At 43.0% G+C, this 18,215-nt stretch overlaps 1 protein-coding gene across 1 annotated transcript in view; it reads left to right on the top strand.

The window, feature by feature from the left end:
- nr4a3 (nuclear receptor subfamily 4, group A, member 3) overlaps positions 1-18,215 on the top strand; it is a 40,079-nt gene extending 21,864 nt beyond the window's left edge. The window contains 7 exon segments of the mRNA XM_072692180.1: positions 2,155-2,215; positions 2,218-2,262; positions 2,265-2,282; positions 4,260-4,423; positions 5,260-5,456; positions 9,158-9,336; positions 15,481-18,215. Of these exon segments, the coding sequence (XP_072548281.1) occupies positions 2,155-2,215; positions 2,218-2,262; positions 2,265-2,282; positions 4,260-4,423; positions 5,260-5,456; positions 9,158-9,336; positions 15,481-15,752 (936 nt within the window). The 3' untranslated portion in view covers positions 15,753-18,215.

Below are 18,215 nucleotides of genomic sequence, written 5' to 3' on the forward strand. Positions count from 1 at the left end.
TCTCTCTCTTTTACCCTCTCTCTCTCTCTCTCTCTCTCTCTCTCTCTCTCTCTCTCTCTCTCTGTATCAGTCTCTTTCTCTCTTTTCCATCACTCCCACCATGCATCTTCCTGAATGTTCTCCAACAGCTATCTGTCTATCGCTCTCTCTCACACACACACTGTATCTCTCTCTATCTCTGTATCAGTCTCTTTCTCTCTTGTTTCAATCTCTCTTTCACCAAGTATCTGTGTGTTTGTGTGTGTGTCAGTCTCTCTCTCTCTCTCTCTCTCTCTCTCTCTCTGTCTCTCTCATTCGATCTCCTCTGTTTCTCTTGCCATCCACTCCCCCCCCTCTCTCCCCCTCTCTCTCTCTCTCTCTCTCTCTCTCTCTCTCTCTCTCTCGGTTTTTACGGGGCGGTCAGTTTTGATTTCTCTTTAATAAGGTCAGTAATAATCGCGCTCGGGTGCAGCGGAGAGAGAAAACAAGGTCCCGGAGCCCCTCTCTCTCTTCCCTCTCCCTCCGCTCTCTCCTCTCTCTCTCATCATCTCTCTCTCTCTCTCTCTCTCTCTCTCTCTCTCTCCCCTCTCCCTCTCCCTCTCTCCCTCTCTCTCTCTCTCTCTCTCTCTTTCTCCCCTCTCCCTCTTTCTCCCTCTTCCTCTCTCCCCCCTCTTTCTCCCCTCTCCCTCTCTCTCTCCCTCTCTCCTCTCTCTCCCCTCTCCCTCTCTCTCTCCCTCTCCCTCTCTCTCTCCCCTCTCCTCTCTCTCTCCCCTCTCTCTCTCTCTCCCTCCCCTCTCCCTCTCTCTCCCCTCTCCCTCTCTCTCTCCCTCCCTCTCTCTCTCTCTCTCTCTCTCTCTCTCTCTCTCTCCCCTCTCCCTCTCTCTCCCTCTCTCTCTCTCTCTCTCTCTCTCTCTCTCTCCCCCTCTCTCATCCCCCTGTCCTTCTCTCTCCCTCGCTCTCTCTCCCCCTGTCCTTCTCTCTCCCTCGCTCTCTCTCCCTCTCTCCCTCTCTTCTCCCTCTCTCTCTCTCTCTCTCCCTCCCCTCTCTCTCTCTCTCTCTCTCCCTCCCCTCTCTCTCTCTCCTCTCCCCTCTCCCTCTCTCTCCCTCTCTCTCTCTCTCTCTCTCCCTCTCTCTCTCCCCCTCTCTCCCCCTGTCCCTCTCTCTCTCCCTTTCTCTCCCTCTCTCTCCCTATCTCCCTCGCTCTCTCTCTCCCCCCTCTCTCTCCCCCTGTCCCTCTCTCTCCCCTGTCCCTCTCTCTCTCTCTCTCCCTCGCTCTCTCTCTCTCCCTCTCTCCCTCTCTCCCCCTCTCTCTCTCTCTCTCTCTCTCTCTCCCTCTCTCTCTCCCCCTCTCTCCCCCTGTCCCTCTCTCTCCCTCTCTCTCCCTTTCTCTCCCTCTCTCTCCCTATCTCCCTCGCTCTCTCTCTCTCCCCCCCTCTCTCTCTCCCCCTGTCCCTCTCTCTCCCCCTGTCCCTCTCTCTCTCTTTCTCCCTCGCTCTCTCTCTCTCCCTCTCTCCCCTCTCTCCCTCGCTCTCTCCCTCTCTCCCTCTCTCTCTCTCTCTCCCCCTCTCTCTCCCCCTGTCCTTCTCTCTCCTCGCTCTCTCTCCCCTGTCCTTCTCTCTCCCTCTCTCTCTCCCCCCTCTCTCTCCCCCTGTCCTTCTCTCTCCCTCTCTCTCTCTCCCCCTCTCTCTCCCCCTGTCCTTCTCTCTCCCTCGCTCTCCCCCTCTCTCTCCCTCTCTCTCCCTCTCTCCCTCTCTCTCTCTCTCTCTCTCTCTCTCCCCCTCTCTCTCCCCCTGTCCCTCTCTCTTCTCCCTCTCTCTCTCTCTCTCTCTCTCTCTCTCTCTCTCTCTCTCTCTCTCTCTCCGTGTTTATCAGGCGGCGCGCGCTCTGTCCCGCGGGAGCCGCTCATCTGCGCTAATAAAGCGCTCGCGCTGCAGGCGAGGCGAGGCGTGGCGGGAAATTAATTTTTTATCTAATTACACTGATGGGGCTGAGCGTTTTTATTTTTCACATTGTAATTAAAATATGACCTGGAAGCTTCCCTTTAATTCTTAAGGGAAGAGAGGAAAAAGGGAGGAGGGGTAAAATAAATAAATAAACAAATGTTGTTGATTTTTGTTTCCTGTTTATTTATTGTGTTTTTTCTGTCTCTGTCTGTCTGGTCGCTTGTGTCCACAGAGGACAGTGCAGAAGAACGCCAAGTACGTGTGTCTGGCCAGTAAAAACTGCCCTGTGGACAAAAGAGACGGAACCGCTGTCAGTACTGCCGCTTCCAGAAGTGTCTCAGTGTGGAATGGTGAAGGAAGGTAAGACCTCACACACACTCTTACACACTGACACACACAGAGAGTGTGTATTTCTGCCTGCATTAGGTCCCTTGACTTCTGCAGGAGTGTAACTTGGAGCTAGCTACACCTGCCAAAGGTCCTCACAATCTTATAATGTTACACAGGGTCCCCACATCGACTGTAACCACTTGTATTTCTGTCTATATGAGGTATTTTCATTAAATGCCACTGTCGTAGAAGAAAGGTATTATTCTACACACAAACCCAACCTTTCTTTATGTTAAGAAGTGAAAAGGAACATTTTTTTGTGTTTTTCCACTATCCTGAATATTCTGGGTCCCCACGACATGTTGAATACGAACACAAAGCCACATACAAACATGCTTTTAGTTACTTAAGTAACTGAATGATTACATAGATATGACTAGATCTCCCCAAAATGTTCAAGTCCAACCCTAGCCTTACCTTAAGATCGACTCAGAATGAGACCAGCTTCACTAATGAAAATTGGGCACCTACCACCATCACACTGGGGTCGCCACAGCAACCGTCATCACTCGTATTTTCTGTCTGTACTGGGTATTTCCATTGAGCTTTACTACTGTTCCAAACCCCATTAACGCTACACCTAAACCCACATGCTTAGAGTCTGTTTTACCATACCTTTCCAGCATCCTGGATACCCTAGGTCTCCCAACATGCTAAACACACAGGCCACAGGCACAAATGCACGCACACACACACACACACAGAGTGGGTAGACTTTCATAGGGCGCTTCCTAGTAAACAGCAATCCCCCTGGTGCTCATCCACGGCCCTGCCTTGTTTGACTATTTATCATGGCAATTATAAGGCCCATATGACCCCACCTGGACCTGCCGTTAGAGACAGACGAGGTGGAGGAGGAGATGGACGGTCGCCACCTTAATCGCCTAAAACACACAGACACACACATACACACACACACACACACCAAGACACCGCAAACCTGGAGGATATGTGCACTAATAGAGCTACAGTGCTCAGCTGGCCTGCTCACCCGGTTCAAATGCGTGAATGAATTAAGCGGTAATTGGGATGTTTATCGGTTACAGGATTACCCTCGCACACTCCATCTCGCCAATCAGGTCTGATCCGCCGCCGTAATCACACAGTATAGAGCACAGGCATGTATAGATTGCCCTGCGTTTTGGGTAATCGTGCTTATGGGGACATTCAGTGTCTGCTTGTGCAGGTTGAGCATTAGGGATGGTACATATGTGCATGACTCCGGTGATTACTGTAAATAGGGTGAATTTGCTTGATCGTTTGGCCGTGTGAATAAGACATATCACACACTATTGTGTCTTTCAGCTCGCTTACTTTGGGCAAGAATTATGTTGATATAATATCTTATTCATGTGAAAATGATGCTCCCTTTTAATCAGGTAAATGCATCACTTTTGTTTAGGGCATTGATGTTGAATTGGCTTTGTCTCACAGTTTCCTGTTTTTCCTAGAGACGGCCTTTAGGGTTCGGACAATGGCACAGCTCTCAAGCTCCCTCTACTGGTCCGTTAGAGTGAATGTTAGGTGGACAGTTGGACAGAGGGATCAGCCTTGCTGTAATATTATAGTACATTCCACTGAGTACTGATTGCTTTCAGAGCATTGCTGATTTTCTCTCCTTTAAGAAAACCAGAGACTAGTGCCTACTGCCCAATACGTATTCTATGCTTTTATATATAGCTAGGATTTTCATCCAGCATGAGGCTTTTGTTTCCCATATCACTATCAGTACTGCACAAGTGTCACTCAACACACCTGATGCAGCTCAGGAATTCTTGATCATCAGTTGATGAGCTGCATCAGGTGTGTTGTGTTAAGGAATACTTGAAACCCTGCTGTAAAGCAGCAAGTGTACTTTCTGAGACTGTGTATAGTATTATTGCATGAGCAGGCCATCTTCTGAGACTAAAGTTTGTGTGTGTGTGTGTGTGTTTGTGCTTTGTGCAGTGGTGCGCACAGATAACCTGAAGGGGAGAAGAGGTCGTCTGCCATCAAAACCAAAGAGCCCTCTCCAGCCCGAGCCGTCGCCTCCTTCACCCCCCCTTAGCCTGCTCAACGCTCTGGTCAGAGCCTACTCCCAGTCCATACCCCGAGAACTGGACTACAGCCAGGTACCTGTGTGAACTTTGAAATGAGATGTTTTTTAATCGAAGTACTTCAATTAAGACGAGCATCTGAAAATAGTCTACCATGCTCAGAATACTGACACAGGAGGAAACACACACCTAACAACATCACACAGTGTGAGTGTGTGCTGCTTCAGACTAGATTTGTTAGGAGATCGGATTGGAATAAATGTTCCCCCTCAAATAGCTGATAAAGAATTTTCTACAGTCTGATACTTAGATACTGAGACCATTAATCAATCAATCCACCTTTATTTAAAAACAAAAATAAAAAACAAAAACAACCTAAAATAAAATTAAATCAATATAATAGAAGATTAAGAGGGTATAACATTAAAAATGAATATTTTATTGGTAAAAGAAAACAATCAAATAAATAAAAAGTGATATTCAATACCAATATTCTTTCTTTTTCTAAACAAATAATACGTCTTTAATATTAGAACTGTTATTATTATTATATTAGTAACTGCCGAATGTAGTTAGCTACTTGCCTCTGCTGATACTTTTTTTAGCTATGCAACAGGCTTTCTTTCTTTTCATTATGTAGACATTATGTGTCAGAAATCACATTAACAGGTCTATTTGAGATTGCACAATTAGATTTAACACAATTAGAGGCAAGTCAGTGATGGTCTATGTCTGCAGTTGACACAATGTTAATGTAGTGGTATGGAAACTTGCATTACATCACTTTAAATCAATCAAACACAAATTCAGACTTTGTGCTCTGTTCACATTAAAACCATGTTGAATTAAATTGAAAAACTAAACTTTCTGAACTTCCTTTTATCTATCTCTGTCTCTCTTTGTCTGCGTAGTTCAGTGCAGTAGAGACGGGTGGTCTAGCCGAGGCTCAGCAGATCCAGCTGTTTTACAGAGTGCTAACAGGTTCCATGGAGGTCACACGCTGCTGGGCAGAGCGACTGCCCGGATTCTCCGAGCTTCACCACGACGACCAGAACCTGCTCATAGACTCCGCCTTCCTCGAGCTGTTTGTGCTCCGCCTGGCCAACAGGTAGATCCTTAGACACACACACACACACACACACACACACAGACACTGCCATGAAAGTGAGTTGGAGAGGGGATAGTTAGCGATGTTGAAAGGTAGTCAGGTAAATTACACTACCAGTCAAAAGATTTAATACACCCCCAGTTTTTTCAGTAGTCCAGAGGTAGTGTTGCATGACCCAGGCACTTTACTGCTTACCTTTGTAACATTTTATGTCACTTGACATTGTACCATTACAGGTTATTCACTTCATTTAAAAAATATTAAATTCTTAATATGTCAACAAAAACTGGAAAAACTAGGAATGCGACTGGCAGTGTACATCTACAGCACTTTTCACATAACAGCAGCATATAAGTTCTCAGCCCAGAGAAGCTCTAATTGTGTGACAGCTTCCGTCAGGCTTTCCTAAATTCTGGGTCCATCCTAAATGGTAGTGCGAAAGTTAAAAGATCCAGGTCCAGAATGGTTGAGTCAAAGTCTTACGATTTAGACAAACGGGAAGCACTGACCTCTTTGCTCTCAGTTGGCTGTGAGCAGTAAGGTTGCTATGGTCACTGTGCAGACCACCCTCAGCATTCACTTGTTTAAATTTATGGGCTAGCAACCCTCCCTAACCCTTTCTTTAGTGTGCATGACACACATACAACCCCCCCCCCCCCCCCCCCCAAAAAAAAAACCCTCCACACACACATACACACGTCATGTCGCCATTCCAGATAGTCGTTTATGAAACAGCGCATACGTTCCACTTTTGTTAACTGATGCAGGGCTTTTTTTAAGCTGAACTCGTGTTGATTTTTGCCTTGCGAGAGTGATGTGTTTGTGTGCAAGTGACTCAGTGGTGTTCAGATGTTGGTTTGACAGGAAGAGATTTTTTTTTGTTGGTTGAGTTCAGCTGCTCCCCATTTAACTAGCATTGCAACCTCTCTCTCTCTCTCTGTGAAAGTGAGGGAGCAGGTGCAGGGAGGGAGGCCAGTGGGTGGTGGCGTCACAGCCTCAGTAGGGGGCTCCAGGCCGGGGTTCTGACTCACTCTAGCAGGGGGATTCATCCGGGCCTATGACACACACACATATACATGCACTCATACAAACACACACTCAGACGTTACATGACACCTCATGTCATGAAGTGACCCCTTAAATGTGGTGAGAGGGTATGACACACTTTTTTAATATATTTTCTACTAATGAGTAAAACTAAAATGAGCATCACAGGAAGAATGAGCTCCGCAGGAAGAAACACACACCTAACAACATTATACAGCATGAGTGTGTGCTGTTTTAGGCTAGCTTTTCCCTCCGATATAGAATTTTCTGCTGACAGCAGTCTAATACTGATACCCAACAATACCAGTATTCCTTACTATCTTAAATCTACAGGCCTATTATTAAACCTAGGACTGTTCAGTGCCTGCAGAATATTGTGGCTTCCAGTCAAAAACTTTGCATTTCCAAAACAGCAGCTTTACTGAAGAAGGAAAAATAAGCTTTCAATAGAAGACAGTGATTCATCATGGATCATCAATTAATGTCAAAAAGTAAGAAACATAAAAATATATTGTTGCTGTCACACAAAATCCTTGTATCTCTGCAACTGAGAGATTAAAGAATTAAGCACAGACTTTCTCTTACACACACCATACATTCAGAACACTCACTGCTATTGTAGAGTGTCTCTCACACACACACACACACACACACACACACACACACTCACTCTCGTAACTGGTGCACATGGCTAAGCCACAGATAGTAAATGAATGAACAGGCCGGCGAGTGAGTCGCTCTGACGCAAACTAAAAAATGTGCTCTTTAAAACCTTTTGTTCATTTCCATGTTTCAGTTCTTTGTCACTCACCCCTGTGTCTTTACCACTCACCAAGTAATATGCCCCGAACTTGTGTTTATGTATGTGTGTGTGTGTTGTGTCCATTTCTATGAATAAAGCTCATGTTCCGATTAGCTGCACCCCAGGGCTTTAGAATTAAATAGATGAGATTTTAATATTCCTCTCTTTTCATTCTCTCATACTCTTTTCAATTTTGCCCACTTTCCTCCTGCTCTAGTCTCCTCTCCTGCTGTGCGCAAGAGTGTGTGTGTGTTTGGTAATTGGGAGCTAATGAAGAACAGCTCATGAGCAGAGGCCGAGCCCCTCCACAGGAAAAAAAAACGACATTTTTTTCTTTCTAAAATTGCAGGGTTGTGAGTGAAGAGGTAGTCAAGAGGTAGTGGTGATGAAGAGGAGAAACGTAGAGATGAGATGAGAAGAGAGGAAAGGAGAGGAGTGGAGGGGCCAGAAGAGGAGAATAGAGTGGAATACACTATGTATACACTCAATACACTATATGTCCAAATGTTTGTGGACACCACTTCTAATGAATGCATTCAGCTACTTTAAAGTTGTGTCCATTGCTGACACAGGTGTGCAAATGCACACACAAACAGCTTGTCCAGTCCCTGTCGAAAAAACATGCCAATTAAATAAGACTTTGTGGAGCAGATTATCATTTACCTATTGGCATCATGCCTAATGCTAGGGGTGGGCTAGAGTACCCCTCTAAAGCCCCTCATAACTGAGCTGTGGAGCAGTGGAACTGTGTTCTCTGGAATAATGGTGCTCCATCCAGCATATTTGGGATGAGTTGGGAATGAGGTGTGGTGGTGATCATCCAGCATCCTGATCTCACTGAATGCTCTTGTTGCTGAATGCAACCAAATCCCCACAGCAGTGCTCCAAATATACTCCAACAAAAGCAGGATGAACTGTTTCTTATCACCCTTGATTTCAGAAGAAACAGGGCAGAAATTAGCAGGGGTCCCAATACTTTTGTCCATATAGTGTATCAACATTAACTGTTGTCGCTATTCTACATCAGATTGACGTTGGCATTAGACATTGTCCTGACATTGACTTTTGGTCAGCTGACGTTAAGACAAACATTCAGCAAGATAACAATGTCTGTTGACTTTGGTGGCCAGCTGGGTTCATATTTTACAAATATGATTCTTAATGGAACCAAAAGTGATTCTTCTATGGTTTTTGAAGCACCTTTATTTTTAAAAATGCAGGGCAACCTTTTATTAATGCGTTAAACTGGTGCAGCTGTCCGTCATTCAGTTGAAACCACTCTAAATAAAAAATTTAACAACTTCATGTTCTATCCCACACTAAGACAGACCCAGAGAGAGAGAGAAAAAGAGAGGGGGTGGGGGAAGAGATATGGGGGGTGGTGGAGGAGAGAGAAATCTCAGGAATGTTTTAAAAGCTTTAATTGGGAGAGCTCAAACATAATTAAGTCCATTCCAATCTTTTGATGTGCTCTTCCCTATGCTGGCTTTCATTTGTCGCCATGGTAATTGTTTCCGTGCATAACAACTTGAACCGAACGCAGACTTTTAGCATCCAATCAGGGCTGGGATTTATAGCCGTGGAGATGAGAGAACGTTAACGTTTGGCATGCGTGTGCGTGTGCATGCGTATATGTGCGTGTGTGCTCGTGTTAATATGGAATCGCAAAAATGGAAACCGATATCTCGCCCCTTTGGTGCAAGAAGAGACGGAAGTGCAGTGATTAATTAAAAGATGAAAGATGGTGACTGAACTTCAGCCATCAAACGCCACCTTGAAGCAGAATAAATAACAACAATCCTTGATCAACCTGACCCCTACCCCTCTCTCTCTCTCTCTCTCGGGTTCTCAGGTCGTTGTTGGCAGAGGAGAAGTTTGTGTTCTGCACAGGGCTGGTGCTCCACAGACTGCAGTGTCTGCGAGGCTTCGGAGAATGGCTTGACTCCATCAGAGACTTCAGCGCCCACCTTCAGAGTCTCAACCTGGATTTACCGGCCTTCTCCTGCCTATCCGCCCTAGTGTTGCTCACAGGTAACCCACAACGAACACATGTACACACTCACGCTTACTGCCACTGACCTATCTGTGCTCCACCCATTAATACACAGTACAATACTGTTGAGGTTGGACATGCTTGGCAGAACAATGACAGAAATCCTATTGAGAGAAATATAGAAATGCTATATGAGAAATTATATTTCAGACAGATATACTACAGAAACCTCCATTAGGTTGCTAGATATTTAACACCAGCATATACCAGCATCTATATACATTTATAAGAAGATCAAACCGTATTAAACCATGGTACATTTAGAATATAGCAATAAAACAACTACGCCTGGTGATTACTGTCCCCCACAGCATCATTTTCAAAATAGCTCAGTTTGCTTGGTGAAATGCAAACATGGAGTCTTGACTGCGTCTTAGCACAAGGACAAGTTTAGCATGGTTGTGGACAGATTTATTTGACCAGATAAAGAGTTACAATTTCCTGGCTTTTGAGAATTGTACATCTATTTTGAGGTTTTAAATGAAGATGTAGTTAATACAGTACAATGGTGCCTCAATAATTAAATAAAAGTATGAGTATTCACTTTCAGAAATACTCAAGTAAAATACAAAGTGCAGGTCCTCAAAATAATATTTAGGAACAGTAATAAATAAGTACAGTAACTTAATTATTTAAATGTCCTGCCTATTGAATGTACAGTATATTCTATTAAATACACAGGGCAGTTGTAGAGCAATAATAGAGTTTGAAATATTCTATTTAAGCAACAAGGAGTTGCTCCCTTTGGAGTAAGCTTTGCAACAGGGGTCAGGATAGTAGGGCATGGTGCTAACTTAGTTATCTAGCAGCATTTAAACAACTAAATCCTATTGGTCAGGTGTGTAAGCATATCATCACTGTTATGGAAGAACCTTGCCGTTTTCACCCTTTGACATAATCTGAATCTGAAAGTTGTTCTTTACAATTCTTCACAATTTAATAATGAATGGGTCAATAGAAATGCTTCAAAATGGTTTGGAATAAAATCTCCATTTAAAGCTAAGAGGATTTTTCCTACTCCTGTAGAGTTACAGTTTTGTGCCTGACAGTGATGACATTGTTAAAAAAATGATGAAATAACTAAACACTCCTAACCTGTCCTTAATGTGTGGCCTTTCACCTATTTGTGAAATAAGTATAATTTGAATAATGCACTTGTCTAAGGGTCTGACACCAATTTCTCCTTAAGGTTAATGTCATTTTTGTATAAAGCTTGTCCAACCTAGCAACAGTAACCATGAAAAAATGCTCTTTTGGGAGCAACATGGAGAGGTCAGTCGTGTTGTTATACGAGGATAATCCTCGCTCCATCCTCCTGTCACACTCTGACACACTGTCACCTCTGGTTTTTTCTGCCGCTCTCGCCTTCCCTCGCTCTCCCATTTCCTCGTTCGCACCTCTTTGTGCGGCTGCTGCCAGTTGTCACGGCGATCACAGGTGCGGGCCAGGTGACGCCAGAGATTGGGTTTACCTACACAGGAGAAATAATCCCCTTTTAATCATGGGGAGAGAGAGAAACAGAGAGAGGCAGAGCGAAAGAGAAAAGGCGAGAAATGGGGAAAGGGTTTTCTGCGTTTTCTGTGAGCACAGGTGGGGTTTGTTGGATATTGGGTGACAAAGTAGGGCAGTGTGAAAGTGTGTTTGCATGTTGTGTGGGTCAGCAGGTGTTTCAGGTTATATGCACATGCATTATTAAGACTCAGGCTGAACAGTAGGTTGGCCTATATTCATAAACACACAGCACACACAAACTGTCATGTTTGTTATTTTTAACGCTCGAATAAACAGGAATATGTGCTGAGGACCACATCGACATGTAGATCGCTTGTTGGCAAAAATCAAAAGTTTCTTTTGAATTATTTTTTTGTATTATATAGCTGCCCCATATGTTTATCATTAATTACCGTAATTATTACCTTGATATTGGCCTTTGCAGTACTAATAACACACAACACTGCAATATACAATATTCAACATATAGCATATGTAATGCAGCAATTGTAGATCATTTTAGTGCACATAATAGACGACAACCTTTAACCCTGTCATATCACTGATTCACCAATATGCTTTTATAATTTCGCAAGGTGTAAATACAGTTGTGGTCAGAGGTTTTCACACTCTCATCTTGGACCTAAATATCAAGGCAATTTGAGTCTTTCAGTGATTTAGAACAAAATCTGATTTTAAACCATGTAAGTAACGCTGTTGCATTCAACCCCAATGTGACATATGAAGCATGGTGGTGGTGGCATGATTGTCTTTACTTGCTACTACTATTTAAACTCCTAGCCAACCTCAGACTATCAGCTAGACGGTTGAAACTTGGACACATTTAGGTGTTCCAACAGGACCGTGACCCCCAACACGTCCTGACTTCAACCCAATAAAAAAAAATGGGTGGACTGTCATGCCAGGAAACCAACTTGGACTATATGCCTGAATGTTTGTGGACACCTTTTCTAATGAATACATTCGGCTTCTTCAGCACCCATTGCTGACACAGATGTCTAGCACACACACAGCTTGTCTAGTCCTTGTAGAGAAGTATTGAACTTATTCAATACATGAACATGAACCCATTGGCACCATGCCCAATGCCAGGTATGGAGTAGTGGAACTCTGGAATGATGGTGATCCATCAAATACTTTTGGGATGGGTGTGGGAGTTGGGGATGAGGTGGGGTGTTCGAAGTCTAATAGAAAGCCATCCCTGTACAGCAGAGACAGTTGCTCCACAAAAGCAGCAACTCTTTTTAGTACTCCTGATTTTGGAAGAAGTAATTTATGATCAGATGTCCCAATACATTTGTCCATATAGTGTATTTAATTCCTCTCTGACAAAAAATCCAACCAGAATTCTGCCTGGAGCTGTCGGTGGCTACCAAACTATCTAGTCAAGGTGCAACTTGCTAAAGGACATTTGACCAAAGATGAGGTGTGCTGTATGTATTAGTTTTGAGCCTGTATGTATCATTTTGACCCTGTGTTATTTCAGAACCCCCCTCAAAAGGTCAAATTCTTGTTTTTTTTATCTGTTAAAGATGTATGTGGAACTGATTTTATAACTTGGTTATTTTAAACCCATGTTCAAACCCACCTATCCGTCCATCCATGTGCTCATTCACCCATCCACCACTTATTTCCACCTAGAACCTCCAGCCTTCAGTCTTAGATGGAATGTGAGTGTGTGTGTGTATGTGTGTGTGTGTGTGTGTGTGTGTGTGTGTGTGTGTGTGTGTGTGTGTGTGTGTATTGGCCTCCATGGAGAAGCACTTAGCTCTGTAGAGGGAGGAATCGACCGCTACTCAGCAGAGCCCCGTTCTCCTCCTCCTCCTCCATCCTCCCATCTCCCTCTTCCTCTCTCTCTCTCTCTCTCTCTCTCTCTCTCTCTCTCTAGCTCTCCTCCGCTCCCCCTTCCACTCCTCCACTCAATCTATCGACCCTCTAAAAGTGTCCGCAGTGAAAGAGTGCCATCGATCATCCCCTAGAGAGAGAGAGAAAGAGAGAGAGGGAGAGAGAGAGAAGTAGTCAGAGGGACATTGTAGCTACTCAACACCCACAGCATGAGGATAAATAAAAGCAACACATAATACACACATACTTGTGCGTGCACTTATGCACACACACATACATTCGCTCAGAAAACAAACTATTAGCCTTAAACTGCAGGCTTTTTATTGTGTTATTAGTCTTATTTGGAATACTCAGTCATCTTTTAACCTAGTCTCTATCTGCCACACCTGTATCGTACGTTTAATACACACCTAGTGGAGAAGTCCATGGGCAGGTGCTGAAGCATCTTAAGCATTTGGCCTCTTTTGTAGGTGTGATTTAAAGCAGTATTATGCAAAAATTGGTATTTTTTGCTCCGGGACTCCCCCTACAGTCGGGATGTGAAATTTGGGATTTGACCCACCCCTAAACAACTTGCTTTACACATGCATTTCTTGACAAGCTGGCAGATACCGAACCACTCACCGAAAGTTAAATTAAATTACACAGTTTTACACAGTTCTTGCCAGCATTGTCCTGCCCACTTCACCAGTTGCACAGTGCAGTTAGCATTGATGCCCAGAGTAGCCATGATAGAGACGCTAAATTCCCTATTACAGGTCAGTGGAGCACTAAAATGATTCTGAAGTTAGATTAAGGGAAAATGGCTACATAATCTTGGCTTAATGTTGAGTTTCTGTTCTTTTATTAATCACAGGGAGCATTTCATTTTCATGTTACACATGCAGCAACTAGAGATGCTGGAGTAGTTACTCAGTAAAACTCAGTAATCCACATCTGGGCCTGTTGTGGTTTATAAGGGGTTAAACGCTCAGCACTGACAATTTTACAGGAATTTACATAAACACACTCATCCACAAGCACATACACTCCGAGGAGCGAGTGGTGAAGTGTGTGGAGTGGGCAGGCTCGGCTCGAGGGTTGTTATTGACACAGTACCACCAAAGTGATAGAACTGAAGCTTCACACTAACTCAGTGAGACAAACAGCCAGGAGGGAGTGTGACACAGTTCCAGGCATTTGTCCCTACTGTAACCCTTATACACACTCCTACAGAAGTAGACTTTACATAACGTACAATATTTATCTGTATGTGTGTGCGTGTAGAGGTAGGGGATGAGGGGGTCATGCCTCAATCTCACATTAGGAGGCTGCTGGTGGTGTAGGGGCTGCAGTGTTGCAATTGGTAACTTCATTAGCGTCAAGCCCTAATCAGGTTTGCCTGTTCACAGCCCCACATAATTCTGCTAATTGTACTACGTGTTGATGGTAATCCTTTTAGAGAATCCGTTGTGACTGTGTGTGTCAGTTGTGTGTGTGTGTCTGTGTGTGTGTGTGCGTCCAGAACCCCCAGAATATGTAGTACCTATGGCTGTGTATGTGTTATAGCATATGTAATCAAATAAAAGTTTATTTGTCACATACATAGCTAGACGCAGTACAACTAGCAGTGAAATGCTTTGATAACTGACCAGTCGCGTTAGATAAGCCAATACAGTAAGCATATAAGGTATGAAATATAAAGATCAGAAGCGGAAAAACAGTACAGTTCAATAAATTACAGATGTATGGACAAAAATATTGGCCCGCACCTCGGCCCACATCTTTCCTTCAGTCAGTAACAGACAGAAATATACTCTTTACTTCTATCTACGCTCTGCTTCAGATAAAAGATTGAAGCACACTAAACTAATCTTATAACGTGTTCTGATACTTCACTTACTTTAGGAAAGAATGTTCTGGTTAGCTAGATTGGCTAAGTGCTAAACGCTGCATCCACCCACACTAGTTACAGACTTTCCTTGCTCATGTCTTGACTCACAAGTGTTTCACAAGTGCAGTTATTTGACAAACAGACACAGGAAGAATTCTATGAATTCATTCCTGAGCCATGTTCACAGCCCTGAGTTGCAAAAACATACATAATAAAAACTAATTTATGGTATAACAATGTGTAATAATTCAGAAAATTCAGAAATTGGATTTGGAAAATGGCTTCAAATGTTTTCAACATTATACATTTACATAAATATACACATACATAAAAAGTTTGTACTTTAAAGTCTCCCAATATAATACACAATCTAAGGTTACACACGAGCCATACATGGTAGTTTCAGTTTGTTATATTTGTTACAGTATCAATATAAATATTTAGTGTTCACTTCAGACTCATAGACTCATACTCATACAGTTGTATAAATAACTAAATGAACCATTTGTCTGGATTTGTGCATTGATTACTTATAAAATGTGGTCTGATCGTTTGGTGGAGGTGACTGCTGCAAAAGGGTTCTACAGGTTATAACTTTCAAGGGTTCACTTACTTTTTTCTAGCCTGCACTGTGGGTGTTTACTTGAGCAGTAAAACTGCTTGTGTGTTCCTAGTTCATTCATATTGAGCTTGTCTATAATAGTGACTTAGTGACAATCAGACCTCATTGTATTAGTAATGAGTGCAGGAATCCAGGTAATACCAAAGGGTTCACTTACCTTTCCTTGTAACTGTACACTCCTATTTAACACCCACTTTTTATGAGAAGTGACATTGTGTACTGTATGTTCAAGATGCTCATTCATCCCTTTTCTCCCCCTTTCTTCTGTAGAGCAATGCCCTGGCCTCAAAGAGCCCAAGAAAGTGGAGGAGCTGCAGTCCAAACTCGTCTGCTGCTTGCGGGAACACCTCAGCTCCGGCGGGGCCGGGGGCGTGGCTGCCGCTAGCAAGGCTCCTCCCTCCACGGCCGCCGTGCTGGGCCTGAGGGCCGAGCTTCGGTCTCAGCGCACTCAAGGCCTCCAGAGGATCTTCTATCTGAAGCTGGAGGACTTAGTCCCTCCCCCTCCGCTCATTGACAGGTTCCTGGACACCCTGCCCTACTGATAGCTCAGAGAAACGCCCACGAAGCTCACAGACACTCCCACAAATGCTCACTCAGACGGCGGCAGTGCAGGACGCATCACTGAGAGAAGGAGCCTGTAGTCGAAAGAGACTCATGAACTACATTTCCCATGAGACTCTAGTGTGGCACTTTGGTGGCACAGGAGCTCAGCCAGAGAAGCGCTTTTTTTCTTTTCACTTTGGCTCTGCATTGGATAATGAGTATGAGTGAGTGTGTGTGATTCTGTGTGTATGTGGGGGGAACAAGAGCAGAGCTGTGCTTTTGGACTTTGGTGTGAGTGTGTCATGGGAAATTAGAGTGTATGCGAATGTGAGTGTGTGAGAGTGTGTAAGGAGGTTTCTTTTCAGTCAGAAAACAGCCAGAATGCTTCGCTGCCGTTCATGTAGACTACGAGGGCAAAAGCTGTTCAGTCACACATGCACAGGCACAGACACACATACACACACACTCTCTCTTGCAAGAGTGTGTTAAAGGAATCTTTTTCTGCTGCATCTGTAGAATATGGTGGATTACAGACAAATTCAGTGTGCACTACGGTATCGGCATAATCAGGAATTATGTTGCCATTGGCAGATAATTGCTTTAAAAAATGATCGGATATCTCTCTGTAAAGTTATTATAGGTAGATGTAGTCCCTACATCCTTATATTTGTACATTTTATAAATGGTTATGTATCAGTATTGGCAGATATATGCACAAAAAGTTTGGCTCAGCCCACAATTCCCATATCGGTGCATTCATAACCTGTTTTCTCACAAAGCTTTAGCACTTGCCCATTGGGTTCTGCTATGGATTTTCTATACTGAATTATGCTAGATACCCCCCAAAACCCCATATAGACGCACATCAGAACTGCCATCACTACACAACTTTTTATAGCTATTACATTACTTTTATAGTAATTACCAGTAAATAGTCATACTTAAAGTAATTAGGTCTTAATGATCCTATAATATAATATAATAACCTCTTTAAAATAGAGGTGCTACAAAAGGTTTTTTGAGGGATGCCAGAGAAGAACCATTTTGGTTCCAAAAAGAGGAACATTTTTGTTAAAGAGATGTGTGAGTGTGAAGAACCTTTACATCCAATTCTGTCAAAATAAAAAGGTTAATCTTGCATATACACTATCTCTTTCACAAAACTTGTACCAAAATGGTTCTTTTCTGGTATTGCTCCAATAACCTTTTTTATTAGTGTTTACAGTTACAATTTACAAAACTCAGTTTTCATAAGTCTGATATATTCTACAGATGCAGCAGAAAAAGACAGATCAGGTTAAAGAGCTCTGGAAATGTTCCTAGAAGCATCTTTGAAGGAAGCTTTAGACAAACAAGTGAAACTGCGTCCGGAACAGCCAGACAAAAAAGTGCATTAAAATTTCTAACCACAGAATCACACTCCGTTTCACCCAAACAAAACTGCATACAAGTGCAATTTACTAAGTGCTATTTAACAGGAAAATAATAAAAAAAAACAGATTAGCCAGCGGAGCAGGCAAGCTAGCGAAGGGAGGGGAAGGAAAGACAAGGAGGGCGCAAGTGGATTCCATTTCTATTTCAACTCTAAATTATTTTAATACTAAAGACTCACCTTGGTGAGGTGAAGGTTTTAAAACCCAGCAGAAATGAGATTTTTCTTTCTCAGACCAGTTCTGCGCACTAACTCTTTAATGACCGCGAGTTCCACAAACTTGAAAGAACTGTAGATTTTATTCTGTTTTTGTTTTCTGGTCTCTGAAAAACCAGGGAATAGTAGAGGTAGGACTGTAGAATTGAAATAAAAAAAGAGCAGGTAAAGGAGCATTTGGGCTACAAGCACTTAAACAGAGAAAGAGAAAAGGGGGAGGGGATTCTGGAGAAAGGAGGGATAGATGAGAAATGGAGAGAGAGAGAGAGAGATTGGGGCAGGAGCGAAACATTCCGCGTTCATGATCATTTTTTTGTAAGTTTATATTGTTAACGCCATTTATTAATATGGAGGACTTGTTGCAAAAAAGGTCTTTTATTTGTACAAAAAGGAAAAAAAACTGATTATATGCATGGTTTTCTCTTTCTCGCCTTTCTTGCCTGTATTTATTTTGCGAAGACCGCCGGCTCCTAAAGGGCTTGGACACGTTCATCACCAACTTGGGCTTTTTTGTTTTCTTTTTCTTTTTCTTTTGCTAACGTTGCCCAGCAGGCGACACTTTTGAAACAAGACGGAAGAAGTACAAATTCTATAAATATATATATAAATATATATATACACACAAGACAGGACTAATATTTTGAAGTGTTTTTATCCGATAGCTTTTTCAAATCTTGTGGTACGAGTTGTGCATCTGTTTTTTTTTTTTGTTTGTTTGTTTGTTTTTCTTTTGGAGAAAGAAACAAGATGACAAAAAAGAAAAAAAATCAATGTCTCTTCTGGTTTGTTTAGATTTCTTTTTCTCTTTGGTTCA

Source organism: Salminus brasiliensis, chromosome 1 (assembly GCF_030463535.1).
Source record: "Salminus brasiliensis chromosome 1, fSalBra1.hap2, whole genome shotgun sequence".
NCBI lineage: Eukaryota > Metazoa > Chordata > Actinopteri > Characiformes > Bryconidae > Salminus > Salminus brasiliensis.